The sequence below is a fragment of the Protopterus annectens genome, chromosome 2.part0 (genome assembly GCF_019279795.1).
Source record: "Protopterus annectens isolate FY-2018-M chromosome 2.part0, PAN1.0, whole genome shotgun sequence".
Lineage (NCBI taxonomy): Eukaryota > Metazoa > Chordata > Ceratodontiformes > Protopteridae > Protopterus > Protopterus annectens.
In genome coordinates this window covers 1920431268-1920457126 of record NC_056728.1, presented here as the reverse complement: position 1 = coordinate 1920457126, position 25859 = coordinate 1920431268, and the positions used below count along the sequence as shown (strand labels likewise).

At 42.4% G+C, this 25859-nt stretch overlaps 1 protein-coding gene across 1 annotated transcript in view; it reads left to right on the top strand.

Moving 5' to 3' along the window:
- The window catches only part of MCPH1 (microcephalin 1), a 2707094-nt gene that overhangs the window by 323523 nt on the left and 2357712 nt on the right, over positions 1-25859 (top strand). The window contains exon 3 of the mRNA XM_044060459.1: positions 11961-12045. Within this exon, the coding sequence (XP_043916394.1) occupies positions 11961-12045 (85 nt within the window). The remainder of the gene's footprint in view (positions 1-11960; positions 12046-25859) is intronic.

Below are 25859 nucleotides of genomic sequence, written 5' to 3'. Positions count from 1 at the left end.
AAAAAATGTTGTTCAAGGACCTATCATCCACAGGCCTGGAAAGTGGACGTACTCTCTTTCAGTTGGACAACATTGACAGTCTATGCCTTCCCGCCTCTTCCTCTACTGACCAAAGTTCTATTAAAAGCCAGAGCAGAGAGGCCACAAATGATTCTCATTGCTCCCGACTGGCCACAACAACACTGGTATCTGCTCCTAAAGAGCCTGGCACACTCCCCACCATGGATCCTACCTCTAGTCCCTCTTCTGTTGTCCCAGCACAACTACAAAACCCTTCACAGCCAGCTCAATACCCTAAATCTAGCTGCATGGAGAATACCTTAATTTTCCAACAGACCCTCCTCTCCAAGGAGGTGCAGGATGTCATCTTGGAGGCCAGAAGACCTTCTACTAGAAAAGCCGACTCCGCCAAATGGAAACAATTTTGTTCCTGGAATCAAGCAAAGGGCCAGAATCCTTGGGTAATAAATATACCTCAAATTTTACAGTATCTAGCTGAGATGTTAAACAGTGGCCTTTCCTTCTCCTCCATCAAGATCCACGCTTCAGCCATTTCTGCACAATACAACACAGACCCTCCTTTATTCTCACATCCTCTATTAAGGCAGTTCCTCAGAGGGGCAAAAAATATAACACCCCCAAGGAAACCACCAGTTCCAGCTTGGGACCTCAACTTCGTACAGGAAAAGCTGACCATGCCTCCCTTTGAGCCGGCTTCTTCAACATAGCTACAATACTTGTCATGGAAAGCAGCCTTCCTTCTGGCTATCACCTCAGCATGCAGGGTTTCTGAACTGCAGGCCCTCATGGCTGTGCAACCATTCATCATTTTCCATCAGGACAGAGTTTCCTTATGAACCAACCCTACCTTCATGCCAAAGGTAGTATCCAGTGTAGCTTTGAATCAGACTATCCATTTACCTACCTTTTATCCAAATCCACAGAACAAAGGGGAGAGACTACTACATTCCTTCGACATTCAAAGATAACTTTGTTATTACTTTGACAGAACAAAGCCATTCAGGAAATCTGAGCAACTCTGTGTGTCCTATGCTACAGGTGCTCAAGGAAAGGCTATTTCCAAACAGACAATTTCAAAATGGAATGCCCACTGCATTCACTTTTGTTATTCATTTCATGGAAAATCTGTGCCTGCATACATCAGATCCCACTCCACCAGGGCCACAGCTACCTCTGCAGCTTTCCTCAGGGGGGTCCCTACCAAGGACATTTTGGAAGCAGCTACTTGGAGTTCAGTGCACACTTTCTCCAAGCACTACCACCTTCCACTATACTCAAAATCTAGAGCGGGCTTTGCCACAGCAGTCCTGCAGGGCATCCTCGCTCTTCCTAGTTCCACTTAGTGCCTACCACCCTTACTTAGCTTTGGGATTCTACCCATCTGTAATGACTGCAGCTGTATGCACGATGAACATAGTACAGTTTTGTACCTACCATAAAGGTAGATGTTCGAGTGCTCATACAGCTGCAGTCCAGGTTACCCTCCTCCCCTCTTAGGACAGGCCTTATGACAAACACCTTTATCATACAACCTATTTGGGGTATTCTTTTATGGTGTATTTGCTTGCAACTACTGTTTTTTGATTTATCTATATTGCATGTTTGCATAACATTATGTTTTGCCTTCCTTCTGGGGGCACCTGACATCTGGGGCAAGAAAAACTGAAGAAAATGGTGTCGGCTGCCTCTTTTATACCCCTGCCGCACTGACGTCAGGGAAGAAGCGACGACAACCGACGCTGGACCTAGACTTTGGAATTCGGCCGACCGAGGACCCGCCTGACGGCAGGATAACCCATCTGTAATGACTGCAGCTGTATGAGCACTCGAACATCTACATTTATGGTAGGTACAAAACTGTACTTTTCAGCATTCCACCCACTTAGTGTGAGAATAGAACCCACAGAATTCTACATGGAAGGCGAGTGTGCTACCTGTTGTGCCACTTGAACAGCTGATCATGTGAGTGTTTCAGAAAAAGTTCCTTAGTCTGTATTTCAGTATTTTTTATAATGTTTGCCTCATGTTTATAACTTTTGGTTCAGGTGATTCTGTCTGTAATTTTGCAAACCATTCCTTGCCTTTTCTTTTTTCTATGTGTGCGCGTTATAAATTTCACTCTCTTCCCTTCTCTGTCCTTCTGTGTGTAGGCTTAGGCTTGTTTCTTTTCCCCTTTATGCTTTGATGACTTCTTAATTGCTATGCCTGTAACAGGGCTATCATGCTCAGTGATGGACTACCAACCTTTTGTATGTACTGTTTAGGAAAGGAGCACAACAGTAGCTAGTGCATTATTTGGTTAGGATTTAATTGGGCAGTGTAGAAGCAGTGTCCAGAAACACCCAGAAGCTTTATTGATGAGAGAGGCCCTTACAGGAAAGGTCTTACCTTGGCAAGTAATCCAATGCTAACAGCAGACAGTTTATTATTGTCCCATTTCCAGACCCAGAAATTGACCCCTTGAAAGATAGAAAGTATTTCTTTGGAAACGGGCTCTTGATGCAGCAAAATATTTGGCACTGGTACAGATGCTGGCAGTGGCTCATCCTGATGTCTCTGTAATCCAGGGCAATTTCGTTTATTGAATCACTGTCAAGGCCTTAGAAGCTGGCTGCTCAGCAAAAACATGCTTCAACACAGGCTTCCCTATCACCAGAATGTAGTTACAAATTGGTGCGAGTTAAAAGCTCGAGTGCAGGTTCTGCCCTACTTCTCCCAATGGGAGGTGGGGGTGAGGGGCTGAAAGAGCTTTTTTAGTTTTTCATTCTTGTAAGCCTCTACACTTCAGGCCATACATCCACTACCTACATCCTGTGGATCTTCGCTCCAAGACCAGCACCACTGGTGCTAAGCCTTCTAAGCTAAATGTTACCCTTCTTGATCTGTGTTTGAACTGATACCAGTGCCACCACCATATTCATGGTGTGAGTCTACCCAACATTTTCAGCACTGATTCACTATGTACTCACAGGGTCTGTTGTTGGCAGTAGCATCAGTGTGTCCAATGGCTCCCCTTCTGGAGTTGACCATGGTCCATGCTTGGTGATTTCAATGTTGGTGGACCACTTTGCTTTATGCATGTTCCACTGGCGTTTGTCTGGACATTTGCAACAAGTGTACCTGCATAGTTTCATAAAATTTCTGGCTTTCTTGATGAAGGTACAGTCTCTGACCGCCAATACCACAACTTAGTGTACACAGTGACATTGCAGGAATCATGATAGATACCGCTGCTGGAAATATGTTGCAGTCTCTCTTGCTATAGGAAGCCCCAAAATGTCCCTGCTGTTCATCCAAGTCCTTGGTCTGGGTCCCGCCCAAAGAGGCTATGAAAGGCCACAGAGGTCAGGCCTGTAGACTCCATCATGGAGTCACTGACTGTCAACTTGGAGAAGGAGATGGCTGATGTATAATATATGCCATCAGATGTTCCTTTGGTCTGTTTTACCCCCCCACCCCCCAACGAAAAAAAATGTAGGTAAAATGTCTGCTGGGTAACATTTTTCGATTTTTATTAAAGCAGGTACTAATTAACTGCACCTGTTTTATTGCATGTAAGTGGTAAACCTACAGAGGCACATCTTGTGCAGTAGAAGTTACTACAGAAAGAAAGTGCATGCTTTTTGAAATATAAGCTTTGAGACCAGCATGACTGAATAAGGAAATTTGGAAGAACTTTGTGTAACTGGTTTTTGTCATTTTTGTTTTTTATTGGTTGGCTCTCTTTCTGTGCTTTGTGGTAATTGGTTTGTCATATCATTTCAAGGCACTGAATTACAACCATTTTGTCATGATTTAAATGTCCATGTATCGATAAGTATTAAAACTAGGCCTACAACATCGGTGTAAAAAAAAAAGCCCAACTATATTGCTTTAAAATTAGACTGTACTCAGCATATCAGTATTTTGGAATGTGTTCTGAGATATTGACAAAAGTGTGAAAAAAAACTTTCTTCTCTGATGTATAAACGCATTTATTGATCTTGGTGTGTTTATTTCCTCCATGTCTTTTGGGTTTCTATTACCATGATGTGAATTGGACCCCCTTCCTATGTCAAGGTATGGTTAGAGTTCAGGAAATTAGTATTGTTTCAATGTTTGATGGTAGCCAAAAGTGCTCTTAGCACCCATGATGCGCCCAGAATTGCTGCCACCTGTAATTCACAGGGGGTTACATGTATTGTAACTTTTGAAGTACGACTGCATATTCATTCTTAGACCCATTGCTCCTGTTACTTTTATAACTGTTTCTCCCTGCATATCCACATATTTTATGACGGTCTCTCTCTGTGTGTAAGATACTGTAATCCTTGGTTATAGCAATTTCAATGATCAGTGGTACTTTTGTGTTTTTTTTTTCCATTGACTACTGTATCTGTTTTTCTCTCCTGTTTTTCTTGAACTGTTGGTAATGGGCGTTCCCATGTGATATACACTTTGTCATTGTCTAATACTTTGTGATTCAAATTTCCAATATTTCTCATCTATGTCTGTATTGCAGTGCTTGCACAATTCCCATTGCTACAGTCTTGCCACATTATTGTGCCTTTTGATATATAGGCCCACATCTATGAGTGTATCACACATCAAGATGTGCAACTGTTTCCAGTTTTTTTTTGTTTTGTTTTTTTACAGAACCTGCATTGTCTGTTTATCCATCTTTTCAGTGGATTTTGTAAACCTTCCTTTCCTGGGCCTCCATTATTAATCTTTTATCTTTTGGTTTCAGTTCTCAACCATTCCTGTGTCAAATTTTGGTTAACATGAGGTTGGCCTAGTAGATATCTGTACTTGCCACTATATTTATGGATTTTCCACATTTCTTTCATTCTCTTCTGATCCTGTGTAGTTGCTCATTTTTGTTTCTGTCATTTGCATGTCACTCATTTGTGTTGCCAACCAATGATATAATATCTCCTCCATAATGACATGAAAATATATTGCTTTTCATAAGTTGTTTGTACAGTTGAATTGCATCTACAGTTCTATCACGTAAAACACTACATCATGATGTACTTACTATCTTTGCTTTTCCCTTCATTTGTAGGAAAAAGATTCATGCAGAGAATTCAGCTTATAAATTATGACTGAAGTTACATATACAAGTGTTCAGTGTTCATAGTTATTTTCACAGATTTTTTTGGCCTCAGTACCATTTACACACTCCACAATCATTCTGGCCAAGATAGAAAATAATTCATAAGATTCTTTGGTAGTTAATGTATATCAGGGCAGATATTCTTCGTGTTTCACTGTTGCAGTCATCACATTTGGGTTATCTGCCTGCGGGTAGCCCTCAGCCGGCCTGAATACCAGAGTCTTGGGATTTCTGCATCGGATGCTGTCCTTTCTTCCATGATGTCAGCGGTATAAAACATGCAGCCGACGCCATTACCCCAGTCTTTCTTGCCGTGCTGTGCCAGAAGCAGAAGCAGTTCGCAAGTGCCGGTCGGCTGACTCCTGAAATTATTGTTTTCGAGTTTCAGACCTGAAGTCTTCAGAAAGATAAGTACCCCGTTGGGGATCCTTTTTTCTTGCTGATCCTTTTTTCTAACCGATGTCAGAAAAAAATAATAATTGTCTTGCCTGTGGAAAGCAAATACCTCATAGAGATTTTCATTCTTACTGCGTCACCAGTTTAGGCCCAGGCCACAACGTCCCTCGCTGTCAGTTTTGTGCCTTGTTCAACGCTCGAACTATTCGTCGTCTGGCTATTTTTGTTGCTAAATACTTTCATTCTCGATCTCTGTACTCCGAAATGGCTTCGTTAAGCCATCCGACTACCGATCTTCCGAAAAAACATAAGGATAGAGAGAGACCGCATAGGCCCAAAACTGCCGACGTTTCCATTAAGCTAGTCGCCAGTCCGCTGGTACTCAGTGAGGCGTTTTCGCAGCCCCTGATACCCACTTCTACAGATTGGCAGGCCTCTGCTGAGACCCATTCGGAGTCCGGTATGCCGCGAGATGCTACTTCGACTATGGAACCTGCGGATGTCTCTACCTTGGATGGGTCTGGAGCCGCTGTGCAGGCACCAGCTTCTAAGGGTGTATTCAGGCCTACTGGGTTTTCATATTAAACCGACTTCATTTCAAGCTAAAAATACCGAATTCCTCAGGCCTAAAGCTCGCACTACTCTTAGAAAACAGGAGACCAAAGCACATTCTCAGGCCCACATGCCTCAAAAACAAATTATTAGAATGGCTGAATACCTTATTACCTTAATTAGGGGAAGCCAGCCTTCCTCCCTCTAAAAGACCTAGAACTGATTTTCCTTCTGTTTCTTCTGATCATGAATCTGGTATCTCTATTCCTTCTGACTACCAGGATTTACCCTTCTCTACATATGAGGATTCTGATGCAGAGGATTCTATTCCCTCTGCTTACACTCCAGAGGATTTTTATTTTGGTGAAACCTTGCATAACCTTAGGGAACATTTCCACTGGGAAAGCCAGGACTATTCACAGTCCAAAAAGAAACTTAGGGAATTCTTACACCTGCCTCAGCACAGGCCCCTAGCTGTCCCTCCTGTTCTGGAGATTGTAGATGATATTTTCCTGGAATACAGCCTTACCCCAGACACTTTGCCTCCAGCTCCCTGAAAATCTGACAGGTACTATAGAGTACCTGATTCTCACAAATTCCTCTTCAAGAATCCTACTGCAGATCCAGTGACCATTCCCAGGGACCTAAAAGCATTAAGGCTACTACTGATAAGAATCCTACCCCTCCTGACAGGGATTCTAGGGCTTTAAATTGCCAGTTTCATATGTTAAAGTATCAGCAACATATTATGGGACTAATTAAACAGAAAATTATATTGATTCCTGACTGTGCTGAACACAAAGATTTACAAGAGTTATTGCATTCTTCTGACCAAGTTGGTAAACATACTTTTCAGTGTGGTTTTGGTGCTTTAGATGCATCTTGCAGGGCTGCTGTTACTGGGTCTGCACTTAGAAGGCATGCTTGGCTTAAGGAACAGAACTTGCCAAATCATGTTAAAGCTAAATTACTGGATGCACCCTTAAACCAAGACCGCCTTTCTGGCAACAAAGCAGAAGAAGTTCTCAAAAGAATCAAGGAAAGAGCTAAATCTATGCAAACTGTTAAAGATTTCTTGCAAGTACAGCCACCTAGATTCAGTAGGCACTGGCCTTCAAAGAACTGGTCCTTTCCAGTACCTTCTAAGCCTTCTCAGTACAAACCCAGGAGCAGCAGACCACCAAGACTTCAGTCTCAGGCTATGCAGACATCTAAGCAGTGGGGGGCTCCCACTCCCAAAGCAGGGAGTAGTAAGCCAACCTCATATGGAAAAATGGCACAATGACTTGTCCTTAACTCTTCCAAGCATTGCTTAACTATTTGCACCTTTAGGAGGAAAGCTCGCCCTGCATGCAAAAAACTGGGAACTCATTACCCAAGACAAATGGGTTTTAAACATAGTTTCCCTAGGATACAGATTTCACTTCCACTCCCCCCCCCCCCAAGTGGATGACCAGACCTCCCCCCAAACCAGTGGGCGGAGGCCCAAAAACAAGTTCTCTCTCTCGTCCGTATCAAGGCTATTCAACCTGTCCCAGCAGAACAAAGAGGACAAGGTTTCTATTCAAGACTGTTCCTGGTTCCCAGAAAAGAAAACTCCTGGCCCCTGTCTATCCTAAACACCTTTCTGGTGGTTCCAAAATTCAAAATGTTAACTCTTCAACAGCTTTTTCTTATGCTGACCAAGGATGCCTGGCTGGCAACTCTAGACTTGAAAGAATCTTATCTGCACATCCCAATAAAGAAATCTTGCAGGAAATATCTACGCTTCAGGGCAGGCTGCATGCAGTTCTCTGCACTTCCCTTTGGCTTATCTACTGCGCACAGGGCATTCACAAAGTGCCTAGCTCCAGCCATTGCTTTTTGCAGGCAGAGAAATATTCAGATTTACCCATATTTGGACGATTGCCTGATTCAGGCAGAGAGTCAGGACTTGCACCTGGCATTTGTAAAGAGACTTCTAAATTCACTGGGGTGCACCATCAACAAAAAGAAATCACACGTATTACCCTGCCAACAGATTGTATTCCTGGGAGCAAGCTTGAACACAACTTCAAAGATGGCATTCCACACTCCAGAGAAATGGGTTTATTTGACAACCTACTTCAACCTACTGGCCACATAAACCCAGCTATCTTCAAGGAAAGTCCTGCAAGCCCCGGGGTTCATGGCCTTTTGCATTCTGTTAATTCCATATGCAAGACTGCATATGAGGAAACTTCACTGGTATCTAAAACGTCTGTGGTGTCAACATTCTCAGGACCTGGCAACAGTGATTCCTATCATTCCTTGCCTAAGGGCAGAGTTCCTTTGGTGGGCAGAGGCCTGCAGCCACAACAAGGGACTCCCTTTCACTCTACCCCCTGCTCCCCAAATCCTAACAACAGAAGCATCAGACTATGCATGGGGGGCTCACGTGGCAGGGCAGTGCATTCCGGGCAAATGGAACCCAATACAGATGCACTTGCATATCAATCAAAAATAAATGTTAGCTGTACAGAATGCTCTGACAGCCTTCAAAGACCTTACTCTACCAGGACAACTATTGATAAAGACATACAACACCACAGTTATGTGGTGCATAAACAAGCAGGGGGGAACCCGTTCCTACCCACTCTGCAGACTAGCCATGGCTCTGTAGAATACAGCCTTGAGCAACTAAGTGAACCTATAAGCTCAATTCCTGCCAGGCAAACTAAATTCACTGGCAGACGACTTGAGCAGAAATGTCATGGCCCCACACAAATGGAAACTGGAACCCAAGATATTCAAGCTCTTGAGAAACAAATGGGGAGTGCCAGAGGTAGACCTGTTTGCCTACCCTCAGAACTACCAATCGAGTAAATATTGCACCAGAACTCCCCACAGTCAGTCTTGGAAAGTGGATGCCCTGTCCTTTACCTGGGAAGGCCTCTCAGTTTATGCCTTCCCCCTCTGCCACTCCTCTCGAAAGTCCTACTACAGATCAAACAGGACAAGCCAAAAACAGTACTGATTGCACCGGATTGGCCACGCCAGCATTGGTATCTCCTTTTGCACAGTCTGACAGTGCTACGACCATGGCATCTGCCTCAGACCCCTTCCCTGCTGTCCCAGCAGGCGGGTCAGATTCTGCACCCTCAGCTTCAAACCCTCAACCTTGCAGCATGGCTAATCCCCAGAACTCATCTCTAGCAACCCTCAGTAAGCAGGTACAGGATGTCATTCTTGAGGCAAGAAGGCCTAGTATTAAAAAAATCTATTCAGAAAAGTGGAAAAGATACTGTTCCTGCAGCCAGTCTCAGGGGAATGGGCACAATGGTGCCCAACGTATCCCATATTTTAGATTATTTAACAGAAATGCTCCACAAGGGCCTACCTTTCTCTTCTATTAAGATTCATGCCTCAGCCATATCAGCACATTGTAATACTGAGCCACCCCCATTCTCTCATCCACTGCTGAAACAATTAATTAGAGGGGCCAAGAATTTAAGACCCCCCCCCCCAGGAGAGCTCCCACTCCAGCCTGGGACCTAAACTTTGTGTTGGAAAAACTTACCCCCCCCCCTTTTGAACCAGCTGCTACAGCAGAGTTGAAATTCCTTTCTTGGAAAACAGCTTTACTTCTAGCCATTACTTCTGCAAGAAAGAGTGTCTGAACTGCAGGCCCTTATGGCAGTGGAACCCTTCATTATCTTCCACGCGGACAGGGTTTCCCTCAGGACTAATCCATTATTTATGCCCAAGATGATATCTAGTTTGGCTCTGTACCAGTCCATGTATTTGCCTACTTTTTTCCCTAATCCCCAGAATAAAGGGGAAGGGATATTGCATTCCCTGGATGTGCACAGACAGCTTACATTCTATTTTGTCAGGACTAAGCCTCTCAGAAAATCTGACCAGCTGCTAGTTAGCTTTGCTACAGGGGCAACGGGAAAGGCCATTTCAAAGCAAACCATTTCCAAATGGATAGCACATTGCATCCATTTCTGCTACAAGCACCATGGAAAATCTACCCCACGGGGGATAAGAACACATTCCATCAGGGCTGCATCTACCTCTACTGCATTCCTCAGAGGTGTCCCTACCCAGGGACATCCTGGAAGATGCAACCTGGAGCTTTGTACATATTTTCACCAAGCATTACCACTTGCCTATTTTTTCTAAATCCAGAGCTAGATTTGCACAGAAGTCTTACAGGGCCTGATTGCTAGCCCTAATGCTCTTTAACTACCTCCACCCTTCCTTAGCTTTGGGAATCAACCTAAATGTGATGACTGCAACAGTGACGCAAGAAGAACATAGTACATTTGTGTAGACTTACCATAAATGTAGATGTTCAAGTGTATTCACCATTGCAGTCTAGTTACCCTCCCTTCAGCCCCCTGACTTTTCTTGACTTTTACCTGTCCTACTTATTTGGTATATATTACATCATGTGTATTTGCTTTTTGCTGGGGGTGCTCCATACCATATAATTGCTTCCTAGTGTTGGGGGCACCTGACATCTGGGGCAAGAAAAACTGATTTAGTGGTGTCTGCTGCATGTTTTATACCCCTGACTACCTGACGTCATGGAAGAAGCGACAGAATCTGGCGCAGAAATCCCAAGACTCTGGTATTCAGGCCGGCTGAGGGCTACCTGCAGACAGATAACCCAAATGTGATGACTGCAACAGTGAATACACACTAACATCTACATTTATGGTAAGTGTACACAACTGTACTTTCCCTGTATTGCTGGACAGTGCACTATACTTGTAAACATCAAAGACAATATTGCAAGGCTCTGGTTTTATTAAAAGTTTGCTGTGCTTTTTTACTTCAAATTTTTGTAACATATTTTCTTTTGATTATACTTTTTATTCCTATAATGCAAATCTGAAATAAATGAAGCCATATGTTCAGATGGAGCAGTCTTGAGGAGAGAGAAAAAGGTGATCCTGGGAGCAAGTACATGTGATTCTTTTTAGTATTCTGAATGGGTGGTTTTGATGGTCTTGATTTGTAAGTGCTGCACGTATTAGTCCAATTACTGTTCACATTCATGACTGTCTATCCAAGAGATCTGTTTAGGTACCCAAGTTCTTAGAGTACAAAAGTTTGATTTTTTTTTTTTTTTTTTTTTGTTACATGTGGTGTAGTCACAAGCAGAAAACTACATAGAAAGCACATTGGGTACATAGATGATAGCAGGCAGGAAAATAAAAAAAATATGACTTTGGTTTTACATGGTCATGACTGGAATTAGAATGCATAATTTTACCATTGTTCTCAGTTGCAGGAGTATGTCCCCCCCCAAGAAGGTTTATTAGGCATTGTAAGGAGCACAGTTTTCTTACTTTGCATATGGTTCTTTCAGGATGGAATAACATGCAGATACTACAGATGTAAAGGGCAGTATTGGGCTGAGTGGATGATTACGAAGCTGCTGTACCAGAAGAGTCTCTGTGTTAATGAGTTAAGTGGATTGCCCCCTGCACCTATTTGCCTGTTAGCAGGTACTGCTATGAAGCCAATTCCACTAGTGGAGTGGCTTACCTCCAGTGCTTGCTTTCAGAATGTCTATTACTGATATGAGCTGTGGCCATTTGGCATTTGTGGCACATCTACATCAACTTTGGGGAGTCCAGTAATGTTTAGGAAGCATTTCTTAAACATAGCTCTATGAGATGTAATGTTTAGGAAGCATTTCTTAAACATAGCTCTATGAGATGTGGCCTTTGGGGATCCCCCTGGCTCATTCCACCTTGACAATACTGTTGCATTTAGCCTACTCGTTGTCCCTGCAGAAATATATAATTAAATGGCTTAAATATTGTTCACTGAGTAAAATAACATAGAAATTGTAATTTGACTGTAATTGAAATTTCAGTCATAGCGTGCTAATAATTCAGTATGTATTTTTTTATAGTTGCAGAGAAGCTGAAGCACACGTTGATGAGTTATTGTATCCTGCAGTAAATGAGAATGAGGGATTGCCGGACAAAATTGTGAAAGTGAGTGCTTTTTAAATACATTTGGTTAGCAATGTCATCCTACTTCAGTGTAAAATTTCTGCAGGAGTGTGAGGCCTTAACCTTTCCTTCTGTTTTATATGAAGTATTCTTTTAGGGCCAAATAGCAAATACTTGACAGGTGTTTTTCCATGTTGCATTTTTGTAGTCAGTCTTTAATCTAGTCAGCTTTAAACAATGACTGCACACAAGACCCACATCAGAATTGCCTTTATCTTTTATGGAAGAGCATGGTGCTAAGCAGTTCCAGAAGTGTCAGTAGTGTAATACTGACACTTGAGGGTGTCCTAGGAAGAAAAATTTGGTCTTCCTTGTAACAAAATATGTTGAGTACCACAGCTGGCTTCTGGCTCAGAGGGGTAAAGGCCCGGACTTCCAAGATGGCTGCACATTTGAGTAACAGCTTTGCCTCTAGCTCTCCCAATGTGAAAACAGAAACTTGGCAGAGAAGGCCAGTAGACTTGTGTGTATGGGTAAATTTCAGTAACTGGCTAGCAAGTGCACTGCCTGGATGCCAGGAATAAAGAAATACAGAAGATCTGGAAAAAAATCTGCTTCCAAAAAACTGAGGAAGAAACACTGACTGAGGAAAGTTTTGCAGCTGTTTAGCATAACGCAATGCAACCTTCAGATGTGACTTCCAATAACCTACAGGAAGATACAAGACAACTGCATACAGCCCTGGTAAAAATAAAACACTGATGGGAGTATATCAACACAAACAACAAAAGGCTGCAAAAATGGAATAAGCTTTAAACAAATATTTAGGTGAGATAATGAAGCTGCAAAAATAAGAAGTCAAAATGAAGAAAAGGCTGGTTGAATATGAGGCTGCTCAGGAAGAGAGACAAAATCAGTGAGTACTTAGAAGCACAGAGACTGCACCATGTTTCTTGGCATGGATAACCTTTCTTTTTGGTTAACTCAAGTTTGTGAGTGTGGCTGTCAGTTTGGACTTATGTTCATATTAGGAGGGTAAAACTTCAGTATTTGAAGGTGTGCATAGTTTTCTTCTTTAGTATTAAGTTAATATGTTTTAGGGGGGTATTCAGGGTATGTTTTTTTTTTTTTTTTTTTTTTTTTTTTTTTTTTTATATGAGGGCTTTCAATAAAGCAAAAAAAATTGTACAAGATGTGACATAGGCTCAATGGATATGACAGCAAACAAATGTATAAAAATTCAACCTGCCAAACGGTGTATGCATGTAACACAAAAGCTGTCACTAGACATTTAACAAAAATGGTGTATATAAAAGGTGGGAATAATAACTTTTTAACACAATGATGCTTTCATTAATGTATTTAAATGTAAATGGCCTCACAGATAATTACAAACAACAAAGAGTAGTGAACTATATTAAAAATGTAGAGGACAAATAGCTATGTTACAGGAGACACTTAGAAAGAACTGAACATGTGAATTTGATAAAGAAAGGTTTTCAGGAAGGTTATTCAGCGGAATACCTGGGACAAAGAAAAAGAGGCGTACTTGTATTACTTTCAAGAGGAACTCCAATAGTGCTAGAAGAAGAAGAAAAATATAATGGTAGATTTGTAGTGCTAAGGGGCTACTGGCAACCAAGGCGAATTACACTGGCATGTATTTACATTCCACTTAAAGCTACTATAATGGAGCTTAAGAAAATTCTGGGAGAAATAATCATTTTTCAGCAAGAAATATTACTTGTAAGGGGAGCTGGAATTTGATTTGTAGCAGTGAAGATATATCTGGGGGGCCCAGAAGGATAAATATTAACAAAGGAGAGAAGAATTTTGAAGAAATGTATAAAAGTATTTGGCATGAATTATATGAATTCAGTAATAAGAGATCAGAGAAAATTTACGTATTATTCCCCAAGATACAAAAACTGGGCTAGGCTACACAGAATTTAGATTTCACAGGAACGTGTGCATTTAATTGAAGGTCTTGATATTCACCCAGTAATTATTTCAGATCATGTACCAATAATAGCTAAAATAAAAAAGCAGGTAATGAAATAAAAATGCGACATTGGCCCTTTCCCACCTATCTGTTGAAAAGAGGAATTTAAGGAATGGATAGTGGAGATTATTCGGGAGCTTTTAGAAAGGCTAGAAATTTCTTTATAGCTAGTGAGTGAGATAAAATTAAGCTGGAATTTAAAAATAGGTTGGAAACTTGGAAATAAAAGAAAGGGACCTATTGTTAAGAAGTAACAAGGATTATTTAGAGGGACTGACAACTGTTGAAGTGTTGCAGGATAGGGGGAGTTTCACAGAAAAAGTCAACTGCAGAATGCTAGGCAGAAAATGAGGGATTTCCTCGATAATATGCACAAGCTTAGAAAGATTGCTGTTATGCAACTGCTTTTTTTATAACAAACAACACAAAAACTTTTAACACAACTCAGGCAACAGAAAGTAGAAAGGGCTGTTGCCAAACTTAGGGCGCCTATAACAAGGAAGGTAACGAGATCCTGTAGCAGTATTAGAAATATTTTGTAAGGTCTGTGGGAGTCTCTCTAAAGCAGAGAAATATGAAAATCGAGAAAAGATACAAATGGAAATGTTTATGGAAGAATTAAATATGCAGAGGTAGATGAGGCTGAATTCCTAATGGTTATGATATGATAGGAGGAGATGAGATAAAAATTATGTATAACCATAGAGCAAAAAAATGTGGGCAAAGCCTAAAATGATGGGGGGGGACAAATAGGGACAGATTTTAAATATTGCTCTTACAAACTTAGAAAGCTGATAGAATAATAGGTTTTGCATTAGCATGAATTCTCTGAAGGATGTGGAGTCTTAAACTCAAATGTTTGTCATTATTTAATGACTTCAATCCTCAACTATTTGCCAGAAAAGTACATTTTGTAGGAGGAACACACCAAAATATGAGGCAAAAATCTGGACATTCAATCACACACACTCTCACACACACTCTCACACACACTCTCACACACACTCTCACACACACTCTCACACACACTCACACACACTCTCACACACTCTCACACACACTCTCACACACACTCACACACACTCACACACACTCTCACACACTCTCACACACTCTCACACACACTCTCACACACACTCTCACACACACTCTCACACACACTCTCACACATTCATTCATTGCTCACTCTCCCAATCGCACACACAGACTCTTGCCTTCATGCACACATTCACTCACACAGACACACACACACTTATACAGGCAGTCACTTACCTGACTGCCCGTGTTTTGCAGCTTATTAGTTCGCGGTGCCCCTCTGAGGAAGCTGCGGCTCCCCAGGGTGATTATTAGGAAATGGAAATCGGAATATGAACCAACTATACTCATAGCCGGCTTTAGGCACCAGCGAACCCTGCGGTCGCTGGGGGCCCCTTGTTCCCTGGGGGCCCCCAACCACAGCAAGTTATCTTATCCTAATGTTTTGTAACATGTCTGTCAAACCAACAAAAGCTAGTACAACATTCTTGTATACTTAATAAACCACATGGATAATAACTCTTATTTATATCCCCTTTAAAATTCAAAGATATTTCTGGTCATATTAACAGTGTTTTGTCAACTAACAGGCATCAGAATTCCATTAAATATTTTACCAGTGACATAGTGCCCCTGGCTTAGTTAACCCCTGCTGTTGGACATTTTCTCCACTGAAGCTAACTACATAGCCAGCTTTAGGTCCCTACTATACCCGTGGTTGCAGGCCTCCCCTTAATCATCCTTAACTGTGTGGGGGCCCCACAAAAGCTATTGCTGGTTGGGGAAAAATGTGGAAGAAAAAATGTATTAATTTACTAATTATGCTCTTTAACCTGAACAGGGCTGTGATATGACCCTGTTAGAATGAAGCTGATAATGAACATGAGCCAGGTAAGTACTGGAGAGATCAGCAGCCCAGAGTGACCAAGGTAAGCACCACAGAGATCAGCAGCCCAGAGTGACCAAGGTAAGCACCACAGAGATCAGCAGCCCAGAGTGACCAAGGTAAGCACCACAGAGATCAGCAGCCCAGAGTGACTTATGTCAGTGCAAATTTTGGATTTTAAGAAGAGCTGATACTTCCGATCATCAAGGATGATTTTCTCTTGCAGGGAGTTTTATAAATACAAGCAGAACACTAGATATTATAACTCTCAATTTCTTTGCTTAAGAATTCAGTGCAATCCCAAAAATAATAGAATAAAGGCTCAGAATCAGGACTGCATTTTAAATATTACTCTAATTTCCTTAAGAAATTAATAGAATAACACCTTTTGCATCAACACGTATTTTTGGACAATAATTATAAAACTCAGATGTCTGGATTGATTGACTGTAATCCTGAAGTATTTACCAGCAAATCAAACTTTTTACGAAGAACAAAGCAAAAGCATGAACACAATCAGGGAAGGTCTGAAATCAGGGCCAGTGACAGGTATGTGAAATCAGGGACAGTGACAGGTATGTGAAATCAGGGACAGTGACAGGTATGTGAAATCAGGGCCAGTGACAGGTATGTGAAATCAGGGACCGTGACAGGTATGTGAAATCAGGGACCGTGACAGGTATGTGAAATCAGGGACAGTGACAGGTATGTGAAATCAGGGACAGTGACAGGTATGCATTACTCCTCAATGAGGGAAATAAGTGACTTACCCCTGCTGCTGTTTGATGACTGCTAAACAGCAGTTACTGATCTGGTGTGGCAGTACCAGTGTTGCACAATGTATTGCTATTTGCTGAAATAAGTACAAAACTAGTACCACTATGGCTTATGCTTCTGTGTGTCCATGTGTGTATGTAAAAAATATCACTGATTTTTATATGTGCATGCACCCAATAATGCCAGGACACAGACATTATTCTTCTGGGTATCAGTAAAAAATGTGCCTAACAAGTAATTAAATTTCAAAAGTAAGACATAAAATATATCACAGAACATTCAGTGTCCCCCACTCACCAGACTGCATAAATGGATATTGGGGGCTCCCTTAATCATCTTTGACTCTGTAGGGACCCCCAGAAAAGCTGTTGCTGGTTGAAGAAAAATCAGGAGAAAAAATTATCAATTTTCTGATTGAGCTGTTTAACTTGAAGAGTGCTGAGATATGACCATTTTAGGATAAAGCTGATAAAAGCCTTTGGTTTCAACCACAGCCATTCTAAAACCAGCCCTTGCACAAATGTGTGTGTGTGTACAGAAAGCTGCTGTACGTTATGGGGGGCTTGTGTTTGTGCTGAGGACAGTGTGGTCATTGTTTATTTACTTTTCTCACAGACCTCAGATGTGTAAAAAGAAGATTACTATAGCTTGCGTAGGGGTGGTGTACTGTCTAGGACCAACAAAATGGAATATATTACTGAAATCATTCTCACAGTCATACATCAGGCACATATACATGGGGCTGCCTTTGAGGGTTACAGGTGAGGAAGCATGCTATGCATATGTATGTCAGCTATCACTTGAAATATATGACTAAGGCAATTTAAAGAATAAATAAGACTGAAATTCTTTTTTTTTTCGCGATTTTTCTTTAGGCCACCATTGGAGTAAAATGCTGAGAATATACTCTAAAATGCATCGCAGACCATCTGTAACCCTACGGCTTCTTGGGCCCTTGGTTATTTAAGTTATTTCCTAAATGATTATTACTGTGCTGTGTTGTTCAGGAAAGAGTGTTGAAAGGATGCAAGGAAAACTAAAGTTGAACAGCAACAGTGAATTTCTTCCCTTAATCATAATTTTTGTTCAAGCCATTACTGGATGAAATGGTTGTGTAAAAAGAAAAAAAACTTTAAAATGCACTTCAGAGCATATACAAAATTATGGCTTTTTGAAAAAGGTAAGAGTAAGGCAAAATGTGAGAAAAGGAAGAAAAAAGTAATGTCCATAGTATGGGAAGCCAAAACCGGGGGTCAGAGGAGAGGACTGGGGGGGTGGAGGCTGTTGAAGTGGTAGGCCTAGTCATCAGTTCATTTAATTCCAGACCTGTACATAGAGTTATTGCAATGTATCACTGTTGCAACTAAATACCAATAACTGTAAGTGTCCCTTTGTTAGACAGATCAACATAGTGTGGTATATAGGCCTGTTGTAATGTAAGAGCTTGTAGCTACAGGTCTGTCTGTACGTACTACTCCTAAAACTTTGCAGCACAAACTAAAAGGTGTCTTAGGAGGGGTGGCAATGATAGAATGATACTTATACTGGAAGTGCCTAGGGGGCCCCCAACTTGACATTTGCTGGGGGCCACCCAAATGCTAACACCGGCCCTGACTATACTGGAAGTAGTGAAAATAGAGATAAACAATTGAGATCTTTAGAAAGGGGTAGGAGCAAACTACATAGGAAAAAAATGGGAATTGTGGGAACAATGCATACAAGGGAGGAATGATGTTTAAAAGGCGACAGGACTTAAATGTGCAATGTAATGTTTGAGTGAGAAGAAATTGGTAGATTATAAGTGATGTATAATGTTTGCTGCTGGAAGTGTGTCAATGATTTGTGATGTAAAATGTTTGCAACTAGGATTGTGTCTGTGTGGTTTGTTTTCATTTATACACTGTGAAGCAGTAGGAAACACTTAGTCAGCCATGGCTGACTGAAAGTGTTTCCTACTGCTTCACAGTGTATGTTTTGGACTTTGTTTAGCTATATTTTACACTGTGGTTACTTTTGTTTTTTTATTTGTTTTCATTTATGTTAAGTGTATGATTGCCTGTGCGGTAAGTGATTAATAAAGATGTTTCTTGTATAAAAAAAAAAAAAAAAAGGCAAGAACTGAATAACTTTTTATAATGCTTAGGTTATATGATATATAGCAATGGATCTACCTGACATGGTTGACAATTCATATAGTCGACAGTTTATTTGGTCGACAGTTCATTTGATCGACAAGCATTTGCCCCCTTCCCCAATGTTGTGCAACCCTGGAGTTGATATATGAACTGTCGACCAAATAAACTGTCGACTATATGAATTGTCGACCATGTCAGGTAGATTCATAGCAATATATGTGAAGTATAACATGTATGTTAATATAATTTGATTACTTTTATATGAAAGTAAATTTGCCTGTGTCACAAGTGATAATTCAATAAAGTGTCACCCTGTATTGCTGCTACTACATGACAGTTATGATTGAGTGTGGACATCTGTAGGACTGTCGTAATTTTGGAGCAGAGTGTTATGGGTGGTGGCGGGGAAGGATTTCATGGAGGTTGTGGCAGCATGGATAACTGGGATAATAGTGATAGATCTTAAGACTACTCCCTTTCTCCAGAACTGCTGCAGCTGGGTCGATATTGAGGTGTTTGGCTTGGCTTCATTCTCAAAATCTTTCTGAAGATGTTAAGATTTAAATTTTAAATTCTCCCTTAGATAAGGAAGTTCTGTTTTGGCTTTGAGATACTAAAAGAAGTGTAATAAAAGAAGGAAAGATTATTCAAACAGTAACTCAGATTTTTTAACTCCTTTTTCAAAACAAATAGAAATTTGCTGTCCTCCTCTGCTCCCCTTTTTCAATAAGTAATTTAAACAGCAATGGGCCATCAAATAGAATTTTTAAAGGCAATGGCAAGAAGGATCTGAAAAGAAAAGATAATCCTAAAAAGGTCAAGGACAGTCCTCTCGGATAACTTTACTGTTTGCATGTTTTGGTACTCTCCCTTTCCCAACCTGGCAACCTCTCAATTTCTGAGGCTTCATCTTTCTTTGTGGCACCAGATAGCTTGACAGATTGATTTTAAATGCAGTCCAGCAGGGGTACACTTGTCAATGGGAATGCCTCCCTCATTTCCAGAGGATTCCTTCTTGCCCAGTGACTCAAGTCTTTTCTCCTGTTATGCGCTAGAAGCTGGCACAGGGAGTTATAGAACGTGTGCCTCATTGACACTTGAACAAAGGCTTTTATTGAATGATTTTTCTGTTACGAAATATTGAAGGATCCTGGAAGCCTGTATTGGATCTTTCCTTTCAAAATCTTTTTGTCAAGATTACAAAGTTCTTGTTATTCCTGTTGTCCCTTGTACATCTGATTCCTTCCCTAGCTTTCATGGCAAAGCTAGATTTAAAGACTGCCTGTCACCATATTAGTACTAGCAAACAGTTTGATGTCCTTCAAGGATGCATCTGCAGTCCTTACATATGGGTTGTCCTGCCTCAGGCAGCCCTTCGGTCGGCCGGATTCCAAAGTCTGGGTCCGGCGTCGGCTGATGTCGCCCTTTTCCCCGACGTCAGAGCGCCTGGGGTATAAAAGCAGCAGCTGACGCCATCTTCCTCAGTCTTTCTTGCCGCGCGGTGCCCGAAGCAGAAGCAGTTCGCAAGTGCCAGTCGGCCAGCTCCTGTGATTTCATCTACCGAAGTCTTCAAAAAAGCTAAGTACCCCGTTGGGGACTCTTTCTTGCCTCAGCCGATGTCAGATCAAACGGTTAAAGTTAATAATTGTTTATCTTGTGGGAAACAAATACCTCATAAGGATTTCCACTCTTACTGCTTACCCTGCCTAGGCCCAGACCACGACGTCTCGGCCTGTTCTGCCTGTGCTTCCTTCAATAAACGCACTCTTAGGCGTCGGGCAGAGTTTGCAGAGGAATTTTTTGGGGAAAATTTCAGTTATATCATGCCGTCGGAGCTTCCGACAGCTCATTTACCCAAAAAACGTAAGGATAAGGACCGACACACGCGGTCCGCGGTTTCGGCCGACTCCATGCCTAGGCCTACCGCGAGTGTTTCGGTCTTTACTGAAGCCGAATCTCTACTGCTTCAGACCGACGACACCGCACAGCCGGTAACTTCGGTACCAGAGGCCATCGCTGAGTCGGTCATAGAATTTCCGTCTGAAACCGGTGCTCAGGAAATATCCGACACCATTTCTGTTGATAAAACTACTGCAGCACGTGGGACAGCCAGGCCTCCTGTATCCATGTCCATTAAGGCCTTTACACGGGCTAAAGCTGCTAAACAGCCAAAATCTCTCCCTCCCAAGGCTATAACTCAGGGATCCACTACCGGTTCACAAATTTTAAGTTTGGCTGAAGACCTTATTTCCTTAATCAGGGGCTCTCAACCACATCCAGACAGGGGCTCTCAACCACCTCCAGGCAAAAGGCCCAGGGTTGAGCAGACAGATCCCCAGTCTTCTGATGAGGCCTCAGATGACTCTGCCCTTTCAGACTACATGGAGGAGGCCCTTCCGGCCTACGAGGATTCTGATGCAGAGGAATCTATTCCCTCAGCCTCCCCCCTGAAGAGTTTTCCTTTGGGGAGACCCTAAACTCCATGAGAGAGCATTTCAAATGGCAAGGCCAGGAATTCTCTGATTCCAGGAAGAGGTTAAGGACTTTTTTTACATTTACCTCAGCATAGACCTTTGGCTATTCCTCCTGTTTTAAATGTTATAGAAGATGTGTACTCTGAGTCTAGTATTTCCCCTGACTCCCTTCCTCCGGCTCCTGTCAAACCTGACAGGTACTACAGGGTCCCAGACTCACATCTATACCTTTACAAGGGCCACTCTGCTGACCCAGAATCTATTTCACAGGGTCCTAAAGGGGTTACAACCACCACTGCCAAGAATCCACTTCCTTCTGAAAGGGAATCCAGGGCTTTAGAGAGATGGGGTAAAAAAGTGTATACTACTTCCACACTTTCTATGAGAGCATTAAATTGTCAGTTCCATATGATACAGTATCAGGAGTATCTGTTAGATGAATTGCATAAAAAACTAACCTCGCCTGAACCCCTAGACTGCAAGGCGCTTCAGGATCTGGTGCATAACTCTCAGCAGGTTAGCAACCATTTCTTACAGTGTGGTTATGATGCATTGGAAGCTTCATGTGGGTCAGCAATGACAGGTGCAGTCATACGTAGACATGCTTGGCTGAAGGAACAAACTCTGCCAGATCATGTTAAAGCAAAGCTTCTGGATGCACCACTGGAAAAACAAAAGTTATTTGGTTCCACGGCTCAAGAGGTCTTAAAGAAATTTGAGGAAAAGGCTAAATCAGTACAAACAGTCAAAGATTTTCTCCAGGTCCAACCACCAAGATTCAGCAGAAATTGGCCTTCTAAGAATTGGTCCTTTCCAGACACAGACAGATTTCAAAGAGGCAAAAACAGGCGTGCCAGAGGTAGGGGTCAAGCTCGAGGCTCCTACAGAGGACGTCAATGGCAGCCTCCTAACCAGAGAGGTAGTGCAGGACCTACAACTACTGCACAAGGACACACTCAATGACTTGACTTAGACCAGGGCTCAATTGGAAGCACCTTTGGGCGGAAAGCTATCTTTATTCTCAGAAAATTGGCACAGTATTACAAAGGACAAATGGATACTGCAAATAGACAAAGGATACAGATTCCATTTTCATACATTACCAAAAAGACAAGGCATGCCAAACCTGCCACCAAATCAAAGGGCAGAGGCTTTCAAGCAAATTTCCAAACTACTACAAATGCAGGCAATAGAAAAGGTTCCTTACACAGAACAAGGCCAAGGATTTTATTCCAGACTATTCCTTGTTCCAAGAAAAGAAAAGCAATGGAGGCCTATTCTGGACTTGTCCGCACTGAATACTTATCTCATCGTGCCAAAATTCAAAATGCTGACACTACAGCAACTCTTTCCCATGCTGGGCAAGGGGTCCTGGCTGGTAACTCTAGACCTCAAGGAGGCATACCTGCATGTCCCTATCAGACAAAGTTACAGAAGACACCTCAGATTTCTTGCAGGTTCAGAGCATTATCAATTCTCAGCATTGCCCTTTGGCTTATCTACTGCGCCCAGAGTATTCACGAAATGCCTGGCATCAATAATTGCACATTGCAGACTTCAGGGGATTCAAATATACCCATACCTGGACGACTGCCTTATACAAGCGGACAGCCAACAAACATTGGTAAAACACTTGGACTATGCCATCCGCCTACTACAGGCCTTGGGATACACAGTCAACATTCAGAAATCAAGACTAGTTCCATTCCAACGAATAATTTTTCTGGGTGCAAAGCTGGATACAAACACCCAAATGGCTTTTCTCACAGAAGAAAAACAAGAACAATTACCGGATTATTTCAGAAATCTGACAGCACAAACCCAGCTGACTGCAAGGAAAATCCTGCAGGCCCTGGGTTTCATGGCATCGTGCATTCTTCTGATTCCACAAGCAAGGCTGCATATGAGGAAACTACAATGGTACCTAAGGAGTCTATGGTCTCAACATAGTCACAGCCTAGAAACTTTGATCCCCCTCATTCCATGCCTTCAAAAGGAATTTATGTGGTGGGCACAAGCAAGCCAGTCAAACATGGGTCTGCCTTTCAGCAAGCCACATATCAGCCAAACTATTACAACAGACGCCTCAGACCATGGATGGGGAGCGCACATGAAGGACAGATGTATTCAAGGGCAATGGACACAAAAGGAATTGCGCCTGCACATCAACCAAAAGGAAATGCTGGCAGTGATACATTCAATCGAGGCCTTCAAACATTTCCTGCATCAAGGTCACCTGCTAATAAAGACAGACAATACCACAGTTATGTGGTACATAAACAGGCAAGGAGGTACCCATTCCTACCCTCTTTGCAGGCTGGCAATGAATCTTTGGGAACTTTCCCTAAAACTCAATATAGAGCTGCATTCCCAGTTCGTACTAGGAAAGGACAATGTACTGGCGGACAGCCTAAGCAGAAACACCATGGATCCACATGAATGGATGTTGCATCCAGACATTTTTCTTCGGATAGCACAATTATGGGGAAGGCCGGACATAGATCTTTTTGCCTCCCCCAACAACCATCAACTGAAGAAATTCTGCACAAGGACATACCATCCTCAAGCATGGAAAGTGGACACCCTCTCCTTTAGCTGGAATGCTCTAACAGTATATGCATTCCCACCTCTTCCGCTAATGACCAAGGTCTTACTGAAGATCAGGACAGAGCAACCAAAAGTGATTCTGATAGCTCCGGACTGGCCAAGACAACACTGGTACCCACTGTTAAACAGCATGTCACGCACGAAACCGTGGCTTCTACCACAATGGCCACTTCTTCTGACACAGCACAATTACAAAACTCTGCACTCCAGCCTAAAAACCTTGCAGCTGACAGCCTGGAAAATACCTTGACTCCTCGCCAGGATAAACTATCCAAGAGGGTAAATGATATCATCATGGAAGCTCGGCAGCCTTCCACAAGAAAGGCATATTCAGCAAAATGGAAAAGATTTCGAACCTGGAGCACCGCAAAGGGTCAGGATCTGACAGTGTTGAGCATTCTACATATCCTTGAATACTTGGCTGAAATGCTCCATAATGGCCTTTCTTATTCATCCATAAATATTCATGCTTCTGCTATTTCAGCAGAGTACAACACTGATCCACCTGTATTTTCTCATCCTCTGCTAAGGCAGTTTCTAAGAGGGATAAAAAACATCAACCCTCCAAGGAAACCACCAGTGCCTTCATGGGACCTTAACTTCATGTTGGAAAAATTAACTCTACCTCCCTTTGAACCAGCAGCATTTTCAGAATTACAATTCCTGTCTTGGAAGACTGCCTTCCTTCTGGCCATAACCTCAGCAAGAAGAGTATCTGAGTTACAGGCCCTCATGGCAGTACAACCATTTCTAATTTTCCATCAGGACAGAGTCTCTTTGAGAACCAATCCTTCATTCATGCCAAAGGTGGTATCCAGGGTCTCACTGAACCAAGCTATCCACCTGCCTACTTTCTTTCCAAATCCACAAAATAAAGGAGAGAAACTTCTGCATACCCTGGACATTCATAGACAGTTGCGCTACTACTTGGACAGAACTAAGACTTACAGAAAAACTGACCAACTGTTTGTAGCATATGCTGCTGGTGTACAAGGAAAAGCAAATGTTAAGTTGTCAATCTCGCCTTCATTCTTGCTTGATGGGTTCGGAGCCGATCCTCGGCTCCGACTTGGCACTTGCTAAGCTCGAGAGTCACTTTTACCAGCTCGAGGCAGCCCCATATCCCATGATGCAAGGCGGTAAGTACCCAGATCTCGTTTGCCGCTTCGCTGATGAGGTCCTCCTTTTACCAGCTCCTGGTAAGTGATTTATACACTACTACTTTGCCCCTCTTTTCAGTTTAAAGTTATTTTTAGACTTAAATTTAATAGTTTTAGACTAGTTTTGGTCCCTTTCTGACTAAAATTCCCTCTCTCCCTTAAAGTTTTTAGTCAGGCCTTCTCCCATCCCATCCCCCCCCCACCCTTGTTAGGGTGTGTGTGTGTGTGTGTGTGTGTTTGTAAGAGAATAGTTTCTCTTTTTTTTTTGGGATTGTTATATTTCTTGGACAGGTGTTGTGTGTGTGTGTGTGTGTGTGTTTTTTACACCATGTCTAAGGAAAGGGTCTCAGGCTTTAAGAAGTGTGACTCGTGCTGTCAGAAGATGTCTCTGACAGACGGTCACACTTCTTGCTTATACTGCCTGGGACCTCTCCACCTGCAGGACTCCTGTGCGATTTGTCATTCTTTTAGCCAGAGAGTCCTGCAGGAAAGGAGAAATAAGCTGATTTTGAGGGGCCTTGCCGGAGGGCTCTCCGGCTAAGTCGGCTCCATCTAAGACTTCTAAGTCTTCCAAGGCCCAGGCTTCTGTGTCCAAGCCTGCGGCCTCGGCTCCGACTCTTTCAGAGTCGAGATCGGCTCCGGCTGGAGCTGATTCTGGTTTGCACAAACCTTCGGCACCGATGGCTATCGGTGCCGATTCTGGTTCGGCCACTTCGGTGTCGGCGCCGACCGGTTCCGACACCCTTACTTTTATGTCTGTATCTGCTCCGGCCGGAGCCG